Here is a 22,389-nt window from a genome sequence, read left to right as displayed (position 1 = left end):
GTGGGAAACTCTGGAACTTCCTAGACACTTGGAGGGCTCAGAAGACAGGAAGATGTGGGAAAGTTCAGAACTTCCTAGAGACTTGTTGAATGGTTTTAACAAAAATGCTGATAGTAATATGGACAATAAACTCCAGGCTGAGGTGGTCTCACATGGAAATGAGGAACTTGTTGGGAACTAGAATAAAGGTGACTCCTGGTATGTTTTATCAAAGAGACTGGCAATATTTTGCCCCTGCCCTAGAGATCTGTGGAACTTTGAAAATGAGAGAGATGATTTAGAGTATCTGGTGGAAGAAATTTTCAAGCAGCAAAGCATACAAGAGGTGACTTGGGTGCGGTTAAAAGCATTCAGTTTTATTCATTCACAAAGATATGGTTTCAAATTGGAACTTATGTTTAAAAGAGAAGCAGAGCATAGAAGCTCAAAAAATTTGCAGCCTAATGATGTAATAGAAAAGAAAACTGATTTTCTGAGGAGAAATTCAAATCAGCTGCAGAAATTTGCATAAGTAATGAGGAGCCAAATGTTAATCACCAAGCCAATGGGGAAAATGTCTCCAAAACATGTCAGAGATCTTCATGGCAGCCACTCCCATCATAGGCCTGGAGACAGAGAAGGGAAAAATGGTTTCGTAGGCTGGGCCCAGGGCCTTGCTGCTTTGTGCAGTCTCGGGACTTGGTGCCCTGTGTCCCAGCTGTAGCTAAAAGGGGCAAAGGTACAGCTCAGGCTGTTGCCTCAGAGGGTGCAAGCCCCAAGCCTTGGCAGGTTACACATGATGTCAGGACTGTGGGTGCAAAGAAGTCAAGAACTGAGGTTTGGGAACCTCCACCTAGATTTCAGAGGATGTATGGAAATGCCAGGATGCCCAGGCAGAGGTGTGCTGCAGGGGCGAAGCCCTCATGGAGAGCCTCTGCTAGGGCAGTGTGGAAGGGAAATGTGGAGTGGATGCCCCCACACAAAGTCACCACTAGGGCACTGCTGGGTGGAGCTGTGAGAAGGGAACCACTGTCCTCCAGTCCCCAGAATGGCAGATCCACTGATAGCTTGCACCATGCACCTGGAAAACCCACAGACACTCAACACCACCCCATGAAAGCAGCCAGGAGTGGAGATGTACTCTGCAAGACCACAGAGGCAGAGCTGCCCAAGACCATGGGAACACACCTCTTGCATTAGTGTGACCTGGATGTGAGACATGGAATCAAAGGAGATCATTTTGGAGCTTTAAGATTTGACTGCCCTGCTGGATTTCAGACTTGCATGGGGCCTGTAGACCCTTTGGTTTGGCCAATTTCTCCCATTTGGAATGGGTGTATTTACCCAATGCCTGTACCCCCATTGTATCTAGGAAGTAACTAACTTGCTTTTGATTTTACAGGCTCATAGGTGGAAGGAACTTGCCTTGTCTCAGATGAGATTTTGGACTGTGAACTTTTGAGTTAATGCTGAAATGAGTTAAGACTTTGGGGGACTGTTGGGAAGGCATGATTGGTTTTGAAATGTGAGGACATGATATTTGGGAGGGACCAGGGGCAGAAAGATATGGTTTGGCTGTATCTCCACCCAAATCTTATCTTGAATTGTAACTCCCATAATCCCCATGTGTTGTGGGAGGGACCCAGTGAGAGGTAACTGAATCATGGGGGTGGGTTTTTCCCATGTTTTTCTCATAATAGTGAATAAGTCTCACGAGATCTGATGGTTTTATAAAGGTCAGTTCCCCTGCACAGGGTCTCTTGCCTGCCACCATGTAAGATGGATTTTTGCTCCTCCTCTGCCTCTGCCATGATTGTGGGTCCTCCCTAGACATGTGGAACTCTGAAGCCATTAAACCTCTTTTTCTTTATAAATACCCAGTCTCAGGCATGTCTTTATTAGCAGAGTGAGAACAGACAATTACAGTTACCATGCAGAAGCTGACACAAACTGCAGTTTTTCTTGCCATTAGTACTGAAAAACTGCTGAATCTGCAAAAGTATTTAATGAAAATACAAATAACGGGTCAATTTTAAAATGTCATTTATGTATATACAGATACAGAAGATACAAAATGAAGTAAAATAAAACTTGGGAAAATAAAATATTCAGAAAAAGCCTAATTTTAAAATAGAAAAACATAAAATCTCTAAAAACTAATACCCCTCATTTAAAAACAAACACAATTATCCCATTGGCTATTTTAGCTCTCCTGGGTTGAATCTTATGCTAGGGAAACAGAAAGCCAAACTGACCCACTGTGACCTGTGAAACCCTGAAAAATAACTGGTTCTCTAATGAAAAAGAAAAGAAGATTAAAGGAGAAAGAAGAGTCCTGCTTCAGGAAGAATGAGTCTAAGGTAATATGATCATAGAAGAGTGGACTGGAAAATGACTAAGAGCTAACAATTAAATTAAAATAAATTGCTTATTTTGTGTGAAATGTCGCTGCAATAGACCTTCTGATAAATGTGATTGCCCTCAGTGATGAAATTTTTCCAATTAAAATAAACTTTATATACTGTATTTTTAATTATCCATTGAAATGTGCAATTATAATAACATATATTTTCCATGTTGGGATAAAATTATATATATTCATATCCATTATTAGGTCTGCGTAACATTTGAACTAGGAAAAGGTCTCTATTCCCAGAATCTCTATCACATGAACAGAAATATTCAAGTAAAAATATGTTGTGAAGCATCATAAAACAAGAGTAACAATCTGTGTTTTAAAATATAAACTTTAAGATAAGGAAACTTAGTTTATCAACAGGCAATGTAGACACTGTTATCTTTTAAAAGTTAATAATGTATAAATCTTTTTTCTAGATTAGAACTAGTTTCTCTTTCAATCTTAAATAGTAGTGAGAGTCACAAAAAAATGATTTTAAATGCCAATGGCTCTTTACTCTAGGTTTATAGAAAGTATTTCTAGGTTTAAAAAGATATATGAAATAAAAACATATATAATTTAATTATTTCCCAGAAAAAAATGAAGTTAGTAGTATATATTACAAACTGCAAAATATATTATACACTATGATACTTGATACACATTAATATAATATTTTGAAAAAGAAGGGGAAAAAAAATCTTTCCTGGTACTTAAGAAAACACTATATAAGAATTTTTCCTAAAAATCTAGAAAGGCATTTTTGGCTGTGGTGACAAAAACATATGTTAATGTGACTGATACAGATCTAAACTTCAATAAACTTTTTTTTCTTTTTGAGATAGAGTCTCGCTCCTGTTGCCCAGGCTGGAGAGCAATGGCAAGATCTCGGCTCACTGCAACCTCCACCTCCTGGGTTCAAGCGATTATCCTGCTTCGGCCTCCCAAATAGATGGGATTACAGGCACCCACCACCATACCCTGCTAATTTTTGTATTTTTAGTAGAGACGGGGTTTTACCATGTTGGCCAGGCTGGTTTCGAATTCCTGACCTCAGGTGCTCCACCCACCTCAGCCTCCCAAAGTGGGGAGATTACAGGTGTGAGCCACTGTACCCAGTCTTCAATAAACCTTTTGTGAATAGAATAAATGATTTAAAAAGATGAGTCAAAATGCCCCAGGACTCCTAAAATGGCATTCCTATAAAAGGAATGCAAGCTAAAAGAAAGTTGACGTAACACAAATATTTTCATTTAACGGCCAAGTATCCTGTGAAATAAGCAATTTTATGGCATAGAGTTGTTCCACAGCCTCTGCTGCCAAAGATATCCATGTCCTAATTTCTGGACCCAGTGAATATTTTACCTCACATGGAAAAAAGGAACTCTGCACATGTGATCAAGGTTAAGGATTCTGAGATGGGGAAGAGCAGAATGGATTATCCAGGTGGGCCCAATTTAATCCCATGTGAGTCTTTAAAAGAACCTCTTGTAGCTTAGGTCAGAGTTAGAGAAGGAGATGGAATCATGGAAGGCAAGAGAGATCTAACAAGATGACTTGCTCGGCTGTTGCTGGCTTTGATGATACACGAAGGAGGCCACAAGCTGAGGAACGTGGGTGGCCTCTAGCGACTGGAAAAGGCAAGGAAACACATTCTTCAGAGCATCAAGAACACAGTCCTGTTGATTTTAAACTAGTGAGACCCATACTGGACTTCTATAGAATTAGAACATGATAAATTTGCATTTTTAAAGCTGCTAAATCCGTAGTAATGTGTTACAGCAGCAATAGAAAACTAATACAAAGCCCATTTGTAAGCATAATGATTCTTCCTGTCTGCTAGCTAAGCTAAGCTGAAATTGAAGGGAAAACTAAGAAAAATAGATGAGAAGCTAACCTAGAGTTCTGACATCACTGGGATATTGAATTAACCAATTCTAGGACAACCAACCACCAGACTTCTTGCTTTAATCATTCTCTGCAGGCAAATTTCCTCAATGATTCACAAGAAAAGACTGATTTATATACACTAATACAGAATGTAAAATTCTAAGGTTTTTTTCCCAGTCACAGATTTGGGGGCTGTCAGTCATATTCTGAGTTGAATAATTCTGACTTCAAGAGTTCTGTCCTCCTTATCTATTACCTGTCAAGCTAGTAGGGAAGTATAAATACTCACTTTCATTTAAGCTAAAAACTAAAGACATTTCTTTATGTATTTCCTTAATAATTTGTCACCAGTTTAGGAAACGAGTATTCAGTTGAACCATGTGAAGGTTTCGATTGTCAAAATGGTATAACGGCATATGGTTCACTCAACTAATTTCTATTAGCTTGCACCACACAAATAGAGGAGAAAAAAAGGAGTAATCCATTCCTGAAAAATTATCACTCTTCCGAACCTTCTGCTAGCAATCTATGAAACTAAAAACACTAAAAGTTATATACCTCCAGCAAACCCTTGGGAGAATTTAGCCATACGCTTTATCTGGCACTCTTATTTGCCTATCAAATAAAGGTTCTCTATGCCTTAATTCAACCCAGTTCCATAATTATATTGAGGCATCTCTACCATCCTCACTGATCTCTGAAAATATAAATAACTGTCAAAAATAATGAATTATTAGCAAAAACAAGTAATGCTTTAAAAGAGACTGAATGAGCTTTTCAAGATCACCCCCCAAAGTCACCAGTTCAACGCTCTAAAACTGAAATCACAACAAGAAAACCAAAGTTTAGAATCTCAGCTTTCAAATCTCATAAAATTACAAGTATTATTAGGCCCTAGTTCCATGAATGAGTCATCAACTGAAAGGAAAAAAGTCATGGAAAAAAAAAAAATCAGCAAATAAAAACAAGCTTTATATTTATTCCTGATTCAACAAATCCCTGTCTCGAGAAACTTAATGAAATACTTGACATTTAAGACATACATAAAAATGAAACTAGATATACAAAATAATTATTATTTTCTAAAGTTAATGGTATGAACTAGTGTTACAGTAGTCTCCATAAGTGGCTATTAACATAGGTCAGTTAACATAGCAGTTTCATGATTTAGAAAGTTTCACTTGAAAGCAAGGCTACAGTGAACATAGGCCATTTAACTTGTTACATTGTGGAAGATTCAGAGATGATACACAAAACTTTACAAGTTGAAATGAGTTCTGTATTCTCAACATTTAAGTTCAGCTAACATTTCCTGAGCAACTACAATGAGCTGGGCACTGCAAAAGATGCTTTACAATATGCATTATATAATCCTCACAATAACCTCATGAGATGGGTATTATGTCCCCCATTTTATAGAGGAAAGAAACTATGCTGTAAAAGCCAGGGTCACACACTTGTAGGGTGGACTCCACAACGTCCCTCACTTTGCGTGTATATTACACAGCATGGTGTTAGTATTTACAGCTCAAATACTTACAGAAGTGAATAGAGGTACGAAATGATGAAAGATGGTCTTAATAAAAAAATGGCAAGTTTTTAAAGCCTTTAATATAAATTGTGGAATGAGGGTGAACTGCTGTGGGGCAGCGGTAAGGTGGCAGGAGATGAGAGGAAAATTATTTTAAATCAAAGCAGAGCACTTTAAATAAAACATAATAGGATTTCTTTTAATCAGAGAAGCAGCATGGCATAGCACAAAGAGCAATGGCTTTAGACTCGGATCTGTATTCCATTCAGAGGGGCTGCTTCTTTTAGCTGAAATTCACCAAAGAATGTAACTTTCTTATCTATAAATGTATACAACATCTGCCTTGATTCTTTCATATAAATGTTTCTGGGAGCAAATAAAGTAACATAAGCAAACATTTGACTACTAAAAAATACATTATTAATATGTTGTTTTATTATTATCTAATTAATGAGTTTCATATTTTGTCCAGATTTGACCTAAGTATACTTTTATTAATAAATGCATTATAGTAGTCTGCTAAAGTGAGATTCAAAAATGGACAGTCTGATGTTGAAAATGCCTTAAAACATTATTCTAAGTTGGATGAAATATTTCATTACATGTATTGGTTCCTTGAATTAAAAAAAAAAAAAAAGGCAACATAAATTTAAATAGGCAGCAGTTAAGCTGAGGCTCAGGCCCAGGTCTTTGATGTTACTTCACTCTCACCACTGCACAAATGAGAGAGTCTAAATTAATTCTTAACCTTTTTTGCCAAAGACCCCATTGATAGTCAAAGAAGTGGACCCTTTCTCAAAATAGTATTTGTAAATGCATAAACAAAAATACATAGGATTTCAAAGGAAGTAAATTATACTTGAATGCAGCCATCAAAATGCATTAAACACCAGTTTATGAAATAGTAATACACATGTGAGGAAGCAATGTAGATGTGCTGCTCAGATCTCCATTTAGGAAGAACTTTCCATTCAGCCGCAAGGAGTGCATTTAGCTGACAGGCTTCAAGTTGTTAACACCTTTAGAATCCTCCTTAGCTTTTGAGTCCAGGCCATACTCCTCCTGGGCAGCCCCCAGCCAACGGCTGAGCCTGGCACAAGTAGTAAGGACTGCCATTAGGGCCCAACGAGGGACTCCCCTCACAGGCATCATTTGTTCCAGAGCTCTTTCCTGGCTAGACTGGCTGAGAATTTCTCAGGTTTACACCATGGTCTAAGGTTTTTCCCGCCCGGTCTTACATCTTGACCCTTAAAAAAAAACACATTTACACTCCAGCACCTCTGTGACTGCTTCCAGATGGAACCAACCAACAAAATCTGCTTCTTTATTAATGAATTAAATAACAAGATCTAGTTGCAGGTCTAATAACTACCCTAATTTTGAAATACTGATCATTTTAAATATTTCAACTTAACTAAAATAATTCTCATGTATTTTGAAAGTATATATGAATTGTACTCATGGAAACTTAATAGGTACTGCTATGTTTGTTGCCTATAATTGAAGAAAAAGCTAAATTTCAATTAGAGGTTAAGGTACAGAATTTTTTTCTTATCCAAGTTCAGACCCCAGAATTCTATTTGAAGACCCCAAGTTAAGAATCCTGGGATAAAGTGTCTGACTTTGAAACATCCATTCTTTTAAGATACAGAGATGCACTTAGACAAGTGAAAGCTGTGGTAACAAAAGGTCTCTAACCTGGCTTACCTACTCAGATGCCAACAAACACGTGAAAGCTTCTACTAAATGCACAGAATACATTATAAGATCATATGCCCAAATGATTTAACCTTGAGGGACAAGAACAGCTTATCTAAACATATGAATGCATAATCACCTAAAAATCTAAATTGTGAAATTCAAGATTCTAAAATATACAATAAAGTTATTTTTATACAGATTTTTCTAAGAATATACTATACTGTTTAACATCAAAATGCTACACAGAATTTACTACTTACTATATTATACAATTTATTTGCTATACTATTTATTGAATACCAAATTGCTATATAGCATTTAATCTAGCAAGAAGTCCCCTGTATCTACTTCTGACTCTCCTATCTTGACCCTATTCTCTTCTTGTGTTCCAAGGATGGTGTCAGGTTACCATTCTAACTCTAGGTGATTCCATCTCTTCTAGCCAGGCAAACAGTATATGTAATGGGAGGGGAGGGCAAGGGGGAGAACAGGTAAGTGAATAGCTAGATTTACAAATTTTTCTTCTTAAATAGAGACAGGGTCTCACTCTATCACCCAATCTCTACTTTTGTAGAGACAGGTCTCAATACATTGCCCAGGCTGGTCATGAACTCCTGGCCTCAAGCAATCCTCCTGTCTTGGCCTCCCAAAGCACTGAGATTAGAGGCATGAGCCATTGTGCCCAGCCTCAAAATATTATTAATGCCCTAAGATTACAATAGTGCATTCAGAAGGATAAGCCTCATTTAAATTTCCAGGTGAATAACAACAAGCACTAATTTGAATGAGAGTCTTGAATGACAGAACATGATGCAGACAAGGCAAAGAACTGCCTAAAATATGGAAGTGCACTTTAAGCAATCGGAGGGCAACTAGAATTGCCCTGGTGAAATGGAGAGTAAGGCAGAAGACAGAGAAAATGGAAGATACATTCTGAGACAAAAGGTGTGAGATAAGAACAATGAAATGCAACAACTTTATAATTTTGTTAAGGGATGATAGCTACAGACACACCACTAAGAACTTACTACCAAGATTAAAATATCAAGGTCAACTTGTAATATGGAAAAGAAACAGTATCCTCCAATCTACCATTAGTCAAGTGACTCCAGTCAAATCCATTACCCTAATATCATTCCTTTCTCCAGTAGAAGTAGGAAAGGAGAAAAAAGAAGGAAAAAGCTATGTGTATGCACATACACACACCAATACACATACACTCTAGTTTCCTCTCTTTCTGTTTGTAACATCTGTACAGTATGCAAGAAACATGTCTATTTATAGGGATTCAAAATAGAGATGTTTTTTGTATACTGTACAGATGTTACAATGCATAAATTTCTACCACACTATACCAAAGATACGCTATAACTAAGCATTTAACCAAAGCATTTGGTGGACTTGCAAGTCTTCTGTGGCTCCAAGCTAAATAAATCCACTTTCTTTAGCCTCTCTCTTTAGTTCCCATTTCGCTAAAGCTTTCAAAATAAATTTCCATTTCTTCAGCACCCCAACAGAGAATATACTATAACTGGTAACAATAAGATCCTTTAATGGGAAGATAAGATATTCTTGACTCATTTCATAATTTCCTTAAGTCTTTAGTACTTTTGAGATTCAGCCACAGACAAGAACCAAATGATATGTCCCTAGAGAAATATTTCATTCTCTACTGACTTTCTCCCCAATCTTTCCAAATTAGTATTTGTGAAATATTCTGTTCTTTTGAGGAAACTTTACTATGTATAAAACATGTTGCACTTATTTTGGCATCATCTCTTTATTAGCATGCATTCCAAAAAAAGCATATTTCTATGTGTTCACCTTAATGTAGCCTTGTGAAGTAGTTTAAAAATTTTTAGACACATTTGTTTGTACAGAGGAATAAATTATGTTTCAAATACAATGCAACATCTTGAACACAGCCAAGTTGCTGGGATAATCCACGTTTACCACCTACTACCTCAATTCTTTGTCCACTGAACTATGATGTCAGAAATCTAAGCTTGATTTGTTTTTAAGTGGATAATCCATTAACTGTTTCCATATGCCATAACTATTCAGTTGAGAAATAATTTATAAACCAATTTATGGGCTCTATCTGGCAAATATGACATACCTGTTATAAAATATGATTACTTCAGAAAGCTAACAACTGTGGAACCACATTTTCATAATAAATTATTCTAAGTGAATTAGACTATTCATATACTTTCAGAAAACCCTTTAATCCCTATTAAGTTAACAGTTTGTGAATAATGAAAGTAATTAATATTAATTTTACTTGACAAATCCAACACCAATAACCTGTTAGTATACTCTAATCTGTTTTCCAACAGCCTGTAAAAATTAACCAACAGATGCTTCCAATCTGGCAAAAAAAAATACATAGGTCATTAGCATTATTTTGATGATACCAAATGTTCAATATGTGAATATTATGATTAAATTTCAGAGAGATAAACAATCTTCTTTTATAACCTTGTTAAATCTTAACAGAAGCTGAATTTAGTAAAATGTCAGTCTTTTCTAAAGTCAAAATCAGCATTTGTTATTCCACCCCTCGTTATTATGCTTCAACTAAGAACTTGACTGAGTTTCATCAGGAATGTAAAAGCAACATGAGTATGGGAAGCACACCTGCCTTATTCATGCCGGTATCCCCAATGTCAAGCGTGAGGCACCACATGCAATATGCACCCAATAAATAGTTGTTGAGCGGAACAGTGGTAGCCAGTAAGAAAAAGTGGAAGGTATGAAAGAGGAGGTATGAGAAAAAGAAAAAAGATAATCTGGAAAAGTGCCTATATATATTTCCAGAATAATTTAAAATATAGAAAGCTAAGATGTATCCCAAAAACTTACAACACAGAGAATCAAGAAAACTGAAGTGAGCTACTTAACAGCAAAATAAAGTGTAAAAGAAAATGATGTAAGTGAATCAGGAAAAAATTACTGATTTTTCACAGGAAAAGGATTAGAAAGGATTCCTATTCCTCTGCAGATATGGCACAAGGTACTTTCCCACAGAAGCATTGTTGTAAATGGTCACAAAGATTAGTTTAAAAAGCAGAATAGGTAAGATCTAATTGGAAAAAAAAAAAAAGTAGGAATGTAATAAAAGGCAACAGGAATTAAGAGGAAATAGCCAAGTCCTTATCAAGAATATCTTGGTAATATGTAAATGTAGGTAGGGTTGGATAGTATCACAAGAAATCAGAGTTGTTTTGCCATCAGGAGATCAGGAGAAAAGATCTCAGCTGAGATACAATAAAGATTAAACAAGATAATATGAAGACAACCCAGCTCAGGCACTGATATATCACGTATGCGCAATACCTGATATAGATATTCGCTCCTTTGCCAACTCTAAGCATATTAGACCTGTAAATCCCAGTAGTCTAAACATTAGAAGTCCTGAAAACCTAAAGTAGTGTCTACCATAAGAAAAAAGCCCCACTTATTTGACAACAAATAAAGGCTACATGAGAGAAAACTTCAAGGATCTCTTCAAATGATTGGATTCAGTTACTTTGTTCTTACTACCTATTTTGAATGCTTGGGAAGCACAAAGGATTGGCATCTAACATTTAAATGCCTGGGATGGAATGTCCATCTTTGTAATCAAAGAAATAGCCTTGGTTCTTAGTCCAAACAGTTACTACTGCAATAAAAAACAGAGATACACCATTTCTCTAAAAAACCCACTATTCTTCAGTAATTATCATCCTTCCCTACCTAGTTGTGATGAAAATCAGCCAGCAGCCAATGCCTCTATCTCCTGCACTGGCTTGCTAAAGGGTGGAAAGACAAACGGATTTTCACCTTGGAGTGAACAATACGTAAGTGACCAGGTTTACTTTTGTTTGGGTGTTTGCCTGTTTTGTTTTGTTTTGTTTTTTTGAGACATAGTCTTACTCTGTTGCCCAGACTGGAGTGCAGTGGCGTGATCCTGGCTCGCTGCAACCTCTGCCTCCCAGGTTCAAGCGATTCTCATGCCTCAGCCTCCAGAGTAGCTGGGACTACAGGTGTGCACCACCATGCCTGGCTTTTTTTTTTTTTTTTTTTTTTTTTTTTTTTTTTTTTAGTAGAAATGAGGGTCTCACCATGTTAGCCAGGCTGGTCTCAAACTCCCAGCCTCAAGTGATCCACCCACCTCGACCTCCCAAAATGCTGAGATTACAGGTGGGAGCCATTGCACCCGGCCATTGTTTTGAATTCTTTAGCAATTACAAAATTGATTCAAAGTATGTTGGAGTCAGGGGGATACGTGAATGTAACATTTGGACCCAATGCCTCAGCAGCTGGGCCACGAATAAAGAGACCACATGAAGCAACCTGTCTACTTGACCAGTCTTGTCTAAGCTCTCTGGACATCTTTCTCTTTCCTTCCTTTCTGATCTTTCCTATTAAATGTCTATATAAAATCCTGTTTCTCTGAACGTAGCAATAACTGGCCTTTCCTATAAAATACTCTGAAGTGTTTTACATGTAAATACACATTTTAACTGTCATATATTTTCCTTGATTGCCAGATGACCAGTAATGCCAAAAAGCACTCTTAAGACTTCTCAAATAATGCTTTCTAGGAATTATTCTTTAAAATGAAGTCCCAAAAAAATAGTCACCTTTACAGCTCATGTCTGCTTACCATTGAGAAATGTTAGCAGGGCTCAGAGTCACAACCCTGGGCTTCCCCACCTTTTGTGTTCCCCCTGGAAATGTCATCTACTGTCACAGAAAAAAAAAGAAAGCAGCATTTGAGTTGAGTTGAGACAGAAGGTATCATAGTCTTCTGCCAGCCTCTAAGTCAAGTAAAGAGATTCCAGGCCAAAGGACCAGCAGTACAAAGGCAGAGAGAGATGGAAATACAGAGTATGCAAAAAATGATCACCTTTTCACCTTACTCTTTCTAACTAGTATTAGAATGAGCAAATACATCATTTTTTTTTTCAACCTTGAATCTCAAGGCTAAAGTTAGATGACTTAAGAATTTTTTAAAGGTCCAATTATTTCATTTAGGGCTAACACTACAGCTAAATTAAAGACATGCTAACAAGTTTCCCTTTTGAGCCTCATTAATTAAGAAAGTAATCAGAGTAAGGAGAAAAAAAGAGAGAGTAGCTGTATGGCAGAATTACTTAAATAGTTTTTAGGTACCACCATTTGTAACTACTAGGAAAGCAAAAGGAAAACTAATCAATTCCAGATTATGAAATCTGAAATTCTGAAGTGTTTTACATGTAAATACAAATTTTAACTGCCATATATTTTCCTTGATTGCTAGAAGAGTACACTAATCTTATTCGAAGAAAATTTTGATCCTCCATAATCAAAAGGTAAAATTAAAATCTTATTCACAAGTTTACTAGGGTGAGCTTGCTGAGAAAATTCTCCCTGTGTTCAAAGACCAAAAATACACCATTTTTAATATTTTAGTCAAGATAAATGGTACTCAAAAATATCTGTTCACTGTTTTTGATTTATCAAATTCTAGAAAACTACCTTAATTTACAATTACCTTTTAGAGAGAGTTTCTAATTTACATTAATAATTTCTTAATTTTCAATTACCTTTTAGAAAGAGATTCTAATCTTTCAGAAACTCATTCAAAGGAATACTAATACATTTTTAAAATATCTGCCAACATTCTTTGGCTGCTGTGTTCAAGTTAAACAGATACATAAAGCATCTAGCATGGTGCCTGGCTAACAGTCAACATTTAGGAAGTCAACTCAACCCTCTACACAAAGGTCTCTGACCTGTATCCAACCAGTACAATCTCTCCCTGCCACCTCTTCCTTTGTTCTATGAGCCCAGGGATATAGGTGGCATAAGTCTATAGTGAAAAGTTTCTTTTTGAAAATCTAAGTGTTTGGCACTACAGACCTAAAATGTAAGTTTTATATAATACTTAAAATTTCTGTGTGGATATCAGTCTTGAAATATAAGTAGCAGGCCCACGAAATTGGATGAAATAAGTTCAATTTTCAGACTTATGTAATACCTAAACAATTTTTTAAACATCACACTGCACAAGTAAAACCTATCACAAAACATTTTGGAAAATGAATGCCATTGCTTTTAATGAAAAGATCATATAACCTACTCAGATACTTCTCTTTCAAGCTAACTTTGAAGACACTATAAATTTGATATTTCTATCCCATGTGACTCATAGCAATTAAATTATGTGATAGTCACTGTAATTTTTTTTGGATTATACTTTAAGTTCTGGGATACATGCACAGAACATGCAGGTTTGTTACATAGGTATACACGTGCCATGGTGGTTTGCTGCACCCATCAACCTGTCAACTACATTGGGTATTTCTCCTAATGCTATCCCTCTCCTAGCTCCCCTAGCCACTGTAATATTAAAGGGTAGTAAAATTATAACTAAAAGAAAGCACACGTTTTGTTTTTCTATTTTTCAAACTAAAGGACATTCTCATGCCAAAACTGCCTCTGAAAATATCCTCTTTTACAAAAGTCTAATTTATCCCAATGGAATATCTTCAAAAATAATATTATATAGAAAATTTAATAATCAAAATTTTATATTAACCTTTTGCATTTTTAAAATAGAATTTACTTTTTAAGCACTTTATTTCATGATATCATTTATTTGCCCATTAGGAATGTAAAAATATCATGTACAGGATTCATAAAATAATGTTTTCTGAAAATTGGTATATAAAAAGTATCATGTTAAAATTCTAAAATTAAATTAATAAATAATCAAGATGTTAAACTTACCTTTTTGTTGGCAACAAAATGTATTCTCAAGTTTACAAAGCAAATCCACGTTTTCATACTTATTTTCATTTACTTTTATCCAGAAACAGTTTTCAGTCATTTCATGAGGTCTGATCTACAATCAGAGAGAAGACTGATTCATAAATAGGTGAGTGTTTCACCTGTGTTCCAGGTCAAGCACTATGCATACACTGAGTATCATAGCTGTCAGCAGATATTTATAAAGTCGTATCTGCAAGATTTTTCCCCAAAGTATCTTCAATAAGATACAAGTTCTGCAGGATGTTAAGGTCTTATTAGGAAGAAAAGGCTTCCATGATCCAATAGTTGAGGATTTGAAACACGATTTAATTAGCTTCTTCTCAATTGCCTTTCTCATAGACTCTAATAATCTTCACCTGCACTATACATTTTGATGGGCAGGATACATTATACAGCATTTTCCATGTTTCTGTTACCATGAAACCATTTTTCTGCAGGATTCTGAATTCTTAATATCTGACTAGGTATTAGCTTCTGACAACTAGTTAACACTTTCCCAACATCTATCAATAGAGAAAATTTCCTAAGAACACCATCATTTTTCTTTTTTTGAGAAACACTTCATAAACATAGGATTCACTGCAATAATGTTTAATTATCAATTTAATTACAAATCGCATTCCACTGGAACAACATCAACTCTCACTGTATTTATAATGCAGGAAGTTTTGGTCAATATGAAAGGGCTTTGTCTCAATATTTAAAAAAAAAAAAAGCTATTTTATTGTCACTTTGATTAGTGACATTAGAAATTATGTATATATAAATTAAATTATGTATGTACAAATTAAATCCCATTAGAAATTATGTATATATAAATCCAAAATTAGATTTAGATCTAAGTAAAAGTATTTTCCTCCATTAATTTGTTTTTACCTTTAACCAATTCAATCTTCTCATGCTGATTTCAGGTTTAAATTCTTTCTTTGGTTTCAACCCAAATGGCAGGGTTGGTAGAGGAGGAGAATTTTGTCCTCCAAGGAATCCCAGGGGAGGTGGTGGAGGCACAAGACCACTGAATGGCATCCGCATTCCTGGAAGTGGAGGAGGTGGTGGGGGAGGGGGTGGAGGAGGTGGTGGGGGAGGGGGTGGAGGCGGCACCCCTCCACCAGAAGGCAGTGGAGGTGGAGGAGGAAGTGCTGAGTGGCCAGTTTCACCTTCTTTAGAGGGAGGCAAAGGAATATTACAATCAGCTGGCAAGGCACCAAACTGGAGAAAAAAACAATAAGAGACATAACTAAGAACATATCTACAAAACATGGTAAATATGCACTTTACTCAAAAATAAGGTATTCATTTAAACCAAAAATAATTACATATCAGTAATTTCATAACGTTTAACCGAAAATCAAAATTCCAACAATTTTTCTTCTAATTTAAGAATATAATTATAGTTTTTTTTTTTCCTCATAAAAACATAATTGCCAGAATTCCCTGTTTTGAGGCAGTTATGACCATCTAGGTAGAAATGTCCAGGAGAGAAATGGGTATTTGGATTTAGAAGATTTGAAAATCAGTAGTCTCTGGAGAACAGTTGAAGCCAGGGAAGCAGAGAAGTTCACTCATAGTATGGAGAGAATATGTAGCATGACAAAGGGTCTATGCACAGGGTTCTATGGAACGCAAGAATTTAAGTGATAAGTAAGAAATAAGATTTCAACAAAAGGACTTCAATGGTATTGCCACATCATGCCTTTGCTCAGATCTTCTCAATGGTGTCCTAATGCACTTGAGAAAACAACAACAACAACAACAAACTAAAATTCTTCATAGGACCTATATAAGTAGGTCATGATCTGGTCTCTGCTATCTGGACTTGTAGGTGACTTTCTTCTAATTCTGTGTATGTGCCAACCTCATGCTAATTTCAGGGCCCTTGTACATGCTGGTCCCTCTGCCTGGAGCATTCTCTTCCCCTGACCATCTCCTACTAGCCTCTTCAGTCTGAGCTAACAGGTCCCTTCCTTGGGAAAGCCTTATCTGACCACTCATTTTACACTCACAGCACCTTGTACTTTTCAATAGCTCTTATCAAAAGTGAGAATTTATTTAAGGAATCATTAGCATTTATCTCTTTGACAGATTATAAGCTTGATGAGGTAAGTGACTATCTTGTATTATTTACTGCTCTTTCTCCAGCACCTAAAGCAGTGACTGGTGCATGACAGCTATGGAAGAAATGCATAGGATAAATGCATGAAAGACAAGAAGAGAAAAAGCCAACTGGGCACAGGGTCAAAAACCATCAATGAAGAGAGCACCACCTAAAAGACTGCTTTGCAGAATCAAATGCCACAGAGAAGCAAGGTAAAATCAGGGGTTGAAAAAGAACCGCCTGTGTCCACTGGTCACTTTTGTCCTCATGTTTCCATGTCATAGTAAGAATTTAACAGATGCATTTCGATGGATACAAAGAAGACATTCTGGGTTAATAAATAACTTTTGTAATATGATTAGCTTCTTGAAATTACAAACTTCTAACTACCTTTCACGTGGTGGGCATTTAATAAATGTTACATAATTTTGAATTTTCATGGCACAGTTATGAAAAATAGACCATGTATAAAAGCTTGAAATCAATGACGTCTGAAATCATGACAAAGAAAACAGTGTTATAAAAGAAGTTGAGGCCACAAATCAAAAGCATGCCTTATCAAAACCATTAAGTATAAAGAAGAACCAGTTCAGTGTTACTCTGGGTTGCTGTGATCAAAGATGATACTACCCTTTGAATGTATTTGATAATTAACTATCAATGTCTTAAAGATATGGCTGAATTTCTGCTCTAGAATTGTTCATTTGATAAAGTGTGAAGACTGACTTGAAGATATGGTTTGGGAGGCCAGACACTGTGACTATCTTGCTCATCACTATGTCTCTCCAGCACCTAAACTACCTGGTTGTGAAGAGACTACAGGAGCAAAGGAATTAAATCACAGATAACAGAACATATTTTATTCACACTCTTCATAGTCAGCAAAGCTTTGAACAAAAAGAAGGATCTTAAGATAAATGCCCACATTTCATAAGAAATAAGCCAGAATCTAAAGAAAGAATCTGTCAGTTGTTCAAACATGAATATGGTGGCCAATGTTAACTATCTAATTCTAGCTTTTCTTCTCATAGCCATAAACATGGGTCATCACTGTATACAATTTAAAACAATTTAGGAGATTCCTTGATTTAATTTCACTTTCAAAACATACACTTATTCCCATTTTATGTAAAAGCACTATGCAGCAATAACTTATCCAAAAATGGTGGAAACATTTTTTATAAACTGGAATTTTCTGGAGAAGATTTACAAATAAACCTTCAACTGAACATAATTAAAAAGAAAAGAAAGTTCTTAAATTTACATTACCCCAGACCAAGAAAAACTTGTTATAAATATTTCAGCCACTGTCTGTAACTCAGTCTGAAGTACAGACACAATCAAATGTTTCTTTCAATATGAGAGACAAGGAGCCATATGGGAAAGATTAAAAAAAATTCAATAAAATGTGATACTTCCCTCTTGCAGCACTAAAGAAGGAAGATGAATGAGAATAATTTTCTTGTAGATAGGAGATTTTAATTTTTTTCTAAAATTGAATACTAACAGATAGCTATCTCCAGACAGCCTCAGCAACAAAACTATCCACTAAGCATTTAAAAGAAAACAAAATTGCCAATAAGACAGGATATAGTATACCTGAGACTATTTCAACATAACCGTAAATTAAGATGAAAGGAAAATAGCAGAACTATACTTATTGCTCATCATCCTGTACGTAAATCTACATGAAGAAATTTAGCTATGAATATTCTACCTCCTTACTTACATCCACATAAAGCATGCAGATGATGTATTTCTTGCTATCTAAATGTTTTATGTGTAGAGGGTGCATAGGAGCTATCTGCTTCGTAATCCAGATTTACTCTCCTTTTTGTCATGTTTTAAATCTGTTTACTTTGGAAATTGAAAAATTATCAGAAAATGTTCTCATTCAGCTAGAGGTTATCTTTTACTGCAAGGGACCTCTAGGCTGAAGGTTTTGAAAAATAAATACCTTGAGCAATAATTTCCTGTAGTGGGATAAAGATCAGTGATGAATAACAAATCTGAGAGTAAAAGATTTTCTTACTCTTTATGCTTAATTACTTAGGAAACATGTGACATTAGGAACAAAACCCTAACAAAACATAAGAAAGCAGATTAATTAGTAAAAGCTTAGATACAAATACATACAGAAAAAAATGACAAAAAATAGCAAAACACAGTACAAATAATGCTATAAAAATATACAAGCAAAATTAAAGTTTAAACATTTTGATACTATGAAGATATAACATAACCTTTGCTCCCTCACTGTGTTTTTAATACCCAAGTTCACTCAGAGTGGAATTTTACCTGAGACTTAAAAGCTTGTAGCTCTGCTTGAAGCTCATTAATCTTTGCCTCTTTTTTCTGCAATTCAACCTGAGTTTCTTGGTGGTCGGTAAACTCTTTTTCAAACTGAAACAAATTAAAAATAATAACAAAAACAGAAAGATGAAAATGAAAAGCACTATTCTTCTTATAGAAATATGACTCGAATGATCTACCAGTAGAACACAAATTCCTGAATTGGTTTTTTGAAAGGAGTGGTAGAGTTTTGAAAAATCACTTACAGTCTTTCTCTAGGCCCCTGCAGGTCCCAACCAAAATCGTTCATTCACAAGGGGGCAGAAAAAAGCCACAGACAAGTCTGTGACCTTCTCTCTGCAGAGCAAACTGGCCACAGTTATCTGAAACCTTGGCATTTTTCTTCAAAGTCTCTAAATATTACTGTGACTTTGTGTAAAATAATGGAGAGCAAAGCATTGTACGAATTCCTTGCACCCTCCACCTGCAAAAACTTATTCTTGAAACTTATCTTAAGTATATCAACATGATTTAGGGGATTCCATTTTAATATTTTTTATTACTAAATAACTCCATTCTATTCAGTTTCTAACTTTTTTTCTTATAACAACATAACATCTCCTAATATCTTTGGGAAAGTAATGATAAATTAATTTTTCAAAGTCCCTAGTGAAATATCTTCTGGAAAAAAAAGCAAACAATAAAATTTGGTGAATCTGGTGAGTTTTCTATAATAATTTATATATCCACTCATCACCAGTTCTCATCTTGCATTCAAATAGATTCAACTTTGCCATTATTATGACTAAAAACCTCCTTTTTGTCTCACAAACACAAGCATTTGACTTTAAGAAAAATGAAAAAAAAATCAATCAAAAAAATGCAACTATCTCACAAATGTGGCCTCTACATTTTAAATACACTCAAACCTCAATTAGGAAAATAACAACAATGTAGAACTCCACCGTTTACAAAGGGCTTTTATTTTTACTTAGTTTATAAAGGGAATCTTATTTTGTCCTTAATAACACAAAGAGGCAGTTGCTAGTCCCTCATAGCTAGTAAAAGATGTGAGATTAAAAAGCCAGATTTCCCGCCTTCAGAGTCTAAGTTCAAATGAAACTATGCCACCTCCCTGCAATTAATGTTTAGATAATGCTTTACAGTTTTACTTAACAGACTATTTTTTGGAGCAGTTTTAGGTTCACGGCAAAACTGAGCAGAAAACAGATTTTCCACATACTCACTAACCCTACAAATGCATTATCTCTTCCCATACTTTATAGCTTTTAAAGCATAAAAAGAAGCATTCTTAAATTTCATTACAAAAACTCTGTGAAATAAGAAATATTGCTTTAACTCCCATTTTACAGGGAAGGAAAGTAAATTTCAGACTACTGACTCTCTCAGTCTCAACCCTGTGTTCCTTTATTAAGATAACAAAAACTAACAGGTAAAAACTGTCCAAATGTCCTTCAGTTGACTTAAGCCAGAGCAACATTACCATTCCCCACTACTACTACAGATCCTACAAACCCCTCTTACCGTTAAATAATTAAAAAGATTCTAAGCCTAAATCTAATCAAATTACTAATCTACAAAACAAGCCATGCATGAGTCTCAGAGGTCCGCCCACCTTCTCCTGTCACCCAGTGCTTCCCCCTAAGGACTTGCTAAATCAATTGCCTTCACACCTCCCTTGCGTAGTTAACCTCTCTGTACTTTCATCCCTCATTTTACTCCTTATAACCCCTCTTACCATAATCCCTCTTTAGCTTAAGTCAACTTTTTCAAAGGGTATTCTTAAACCACACTCACTTTTCTGACCTGTTGAACTCCATTCATGTCATTATCTATCACAACTTAGCTATAATTCATTCTAAAAACCCTGACTTACCAAATTCCAATTCCAGAAGTCCAAATTCTCTGGACTGCCCTCAGCCTCATCTTAGGTGATCTCTCTAGGGCCATGCTATTTCAATATCATAGCCACTGACCACAAATGATTATTTAAATGTAAACTTAAATTATCTAAAATAAATAAAGTTTAAAAGTTCAGTTCCTCGGTCACACCAGCCATTTTAAAAAGTACACTATAGACACATATGGCTGATGACTACCATGTAGAACAATACAGATTATAAAACATTTCCACCATACAATATTAGACAGGCCAGTTCTATAGCATAAACACCTACAAATAGGCCTCCATATTCAACCTCTTTTCCTGTATGTTCCATTACAACACACACTTTTGGTTCTCCTGCTACTCCTTGAGTGCTCCCACCAATTCCTGTTATGGGTTTCTACAAAATCCAACCCACTAATGTTGGCACTCTATAGGACTCTTTCCTCACCCCTCTCCTGCTTGTCTCATCTTCCACAGCCATGTTTAAATCACCATGCATACGCTGATGGCTTACAAATCCCTATCAACATCTCAGCTTCTCATCTGAATTCCAGACTACAAATCAGTCCATGAATATATTTCCAACCACTTAATGAAAACTTTTCAAGACAGACAAAAAAACATATTTTCAAAACCAAACATGTTTCCCCCTACAAGATTTGTTTTTTGAATGTTGCTATTCTTTGTAAAGGGCAGCTCAAATAACATGACTCCTTTGTTCTTAAACTATCAGTGACTTCATTATAATCATTACTATCTAAGGACCCTCTAGGATCTGGCCCTAATCTACCTATTTCCCATTATGCAATAAATATTTAACAACACACCCGAGATATGCCCCCTCAGAGTGGTAGGTTCTGGAGACACAGTTAAACAGAATATGGTCGGTGTACTTTTAGTCAGCACAGTGGCTGGTGGAGAAGTAAAAGCAAACTAACAACCCTAAATCCATTAAAAATACCAGCAATAAAGAGAGAGACAGAGAGAGATTGAAAGCTGGGGAATGATTCCTGGAGGAATGATGCTTGACCTCGAAGTCTGAAAAACTTACTAGTATTTCAGCGCACGGATGAATGACAAGCAATACTTTGTAAGGGGCACAAAAAGAGGTATGAGAACAAACTGAAGGGGATAAAGCCAGAGATGAATACAGAAATAAAACTGTTGAAAGGAATTTTGCAATAAGCCAAAGAGTTAATCCTCTTTTCCTAAAAAGCCTGGAGCGTTATTAGGGTATACATAATAAGTAAATAACATAATCAAATTTTTACTTTCAAAAACTCAACCAGTAGCAGGTGTGAAAGATGGGCTGAAAAAGACATACTAGAGGCATGGAAATTGGTTTGGAGGCTATTGTAGTTATCCAAGCGAGAACTGAAGACCTTCCTGAATTGAGGTGGAGGAGAGGGTAATGACAAAGAAATGAAAAAAGACCGCAGAATCCAAAAATGTTAGTATCTGACTGAACGAAGGAAATGAGCGAGAGAAGTGTATCTAAGAAGACTACAGGGTTTTGTTGTTTTGCAAGCTGGAAAAAAAGTGTTGTTATTTGGGGAAAATAAATAAGGTTATAAAATGCAAGGGGAAAAGATATTTTTAGGGAGAAGAAAGATAAATTTGGTTTGGATATGCTCAGCTTGAGATATGTATAGGAAATTCAAAAGAAATTTAGATATGAATCCTTCTTGGCTATCTCACGTTGTTCTTCATACTGATTCCTCAAGGCTCAGATTAGACATCACTTCCTTGGAGAAGGCTTCCCTGGCCACCCATGACTAGGTGAGGGACCTTTC

General features: G+C 35.8%; 1 protein-coding gene across 6 annotated transcripts in view; it reads right to left on the bottom strand.

The window, feature by feature from the left end:
- Window positions 1-22,389, bottom strand: part of DIAPH3 (diaphanous related formin 3) — a 507,090-nt gene that overhangs the window by 288,852 nt on the left and 195,849 nt on the right. For all 6 annotated transcript variants that reach the window (XM_055244170.2, XM_055244171.2, XM_063618797.1 and 3 more), the window contains 3 exons: window positions 18,694-18,798; window positions 15,177-15,509; window positions 14,259-14,373 (listed from right to left, as the gene is read on the bottom strand). In XM_055244170.2, the coding sequence (XP_055100145.2) occupies window positions 14,259-14,373; window positions 15,177-15,509; window positions 18,694-18,798 (553 nt within the window). The remainder of the gene's footprint in view (window positions 1-14,258; window positions 14,374-15,176; window positions 15,510-18,693; window positions 18,799-22,389) is intronic.

The sequence above is a fragment of the Symphalangus syndactylus genome, chromosome 15 (assembly GCF_028878055.3).
Source record: "Symphalangus syndactylus isolate Jambi chromosome 15, NHGRI_mSymSyn1-v2.1_pri, whole genome shotgun sequence".
Classification (NCBI taxonomy): Eukaryota; Metazoa; Chordata; class Mammalia; order Primates; family Hylobatidae; genus Symphalangus; species Symphalangus syndactylus.
The sequence above is the reverse complement of the archived record's forward strand: the minus strand, read 5'-3'. Positions and strand labels throughout refer to the sequence as shown.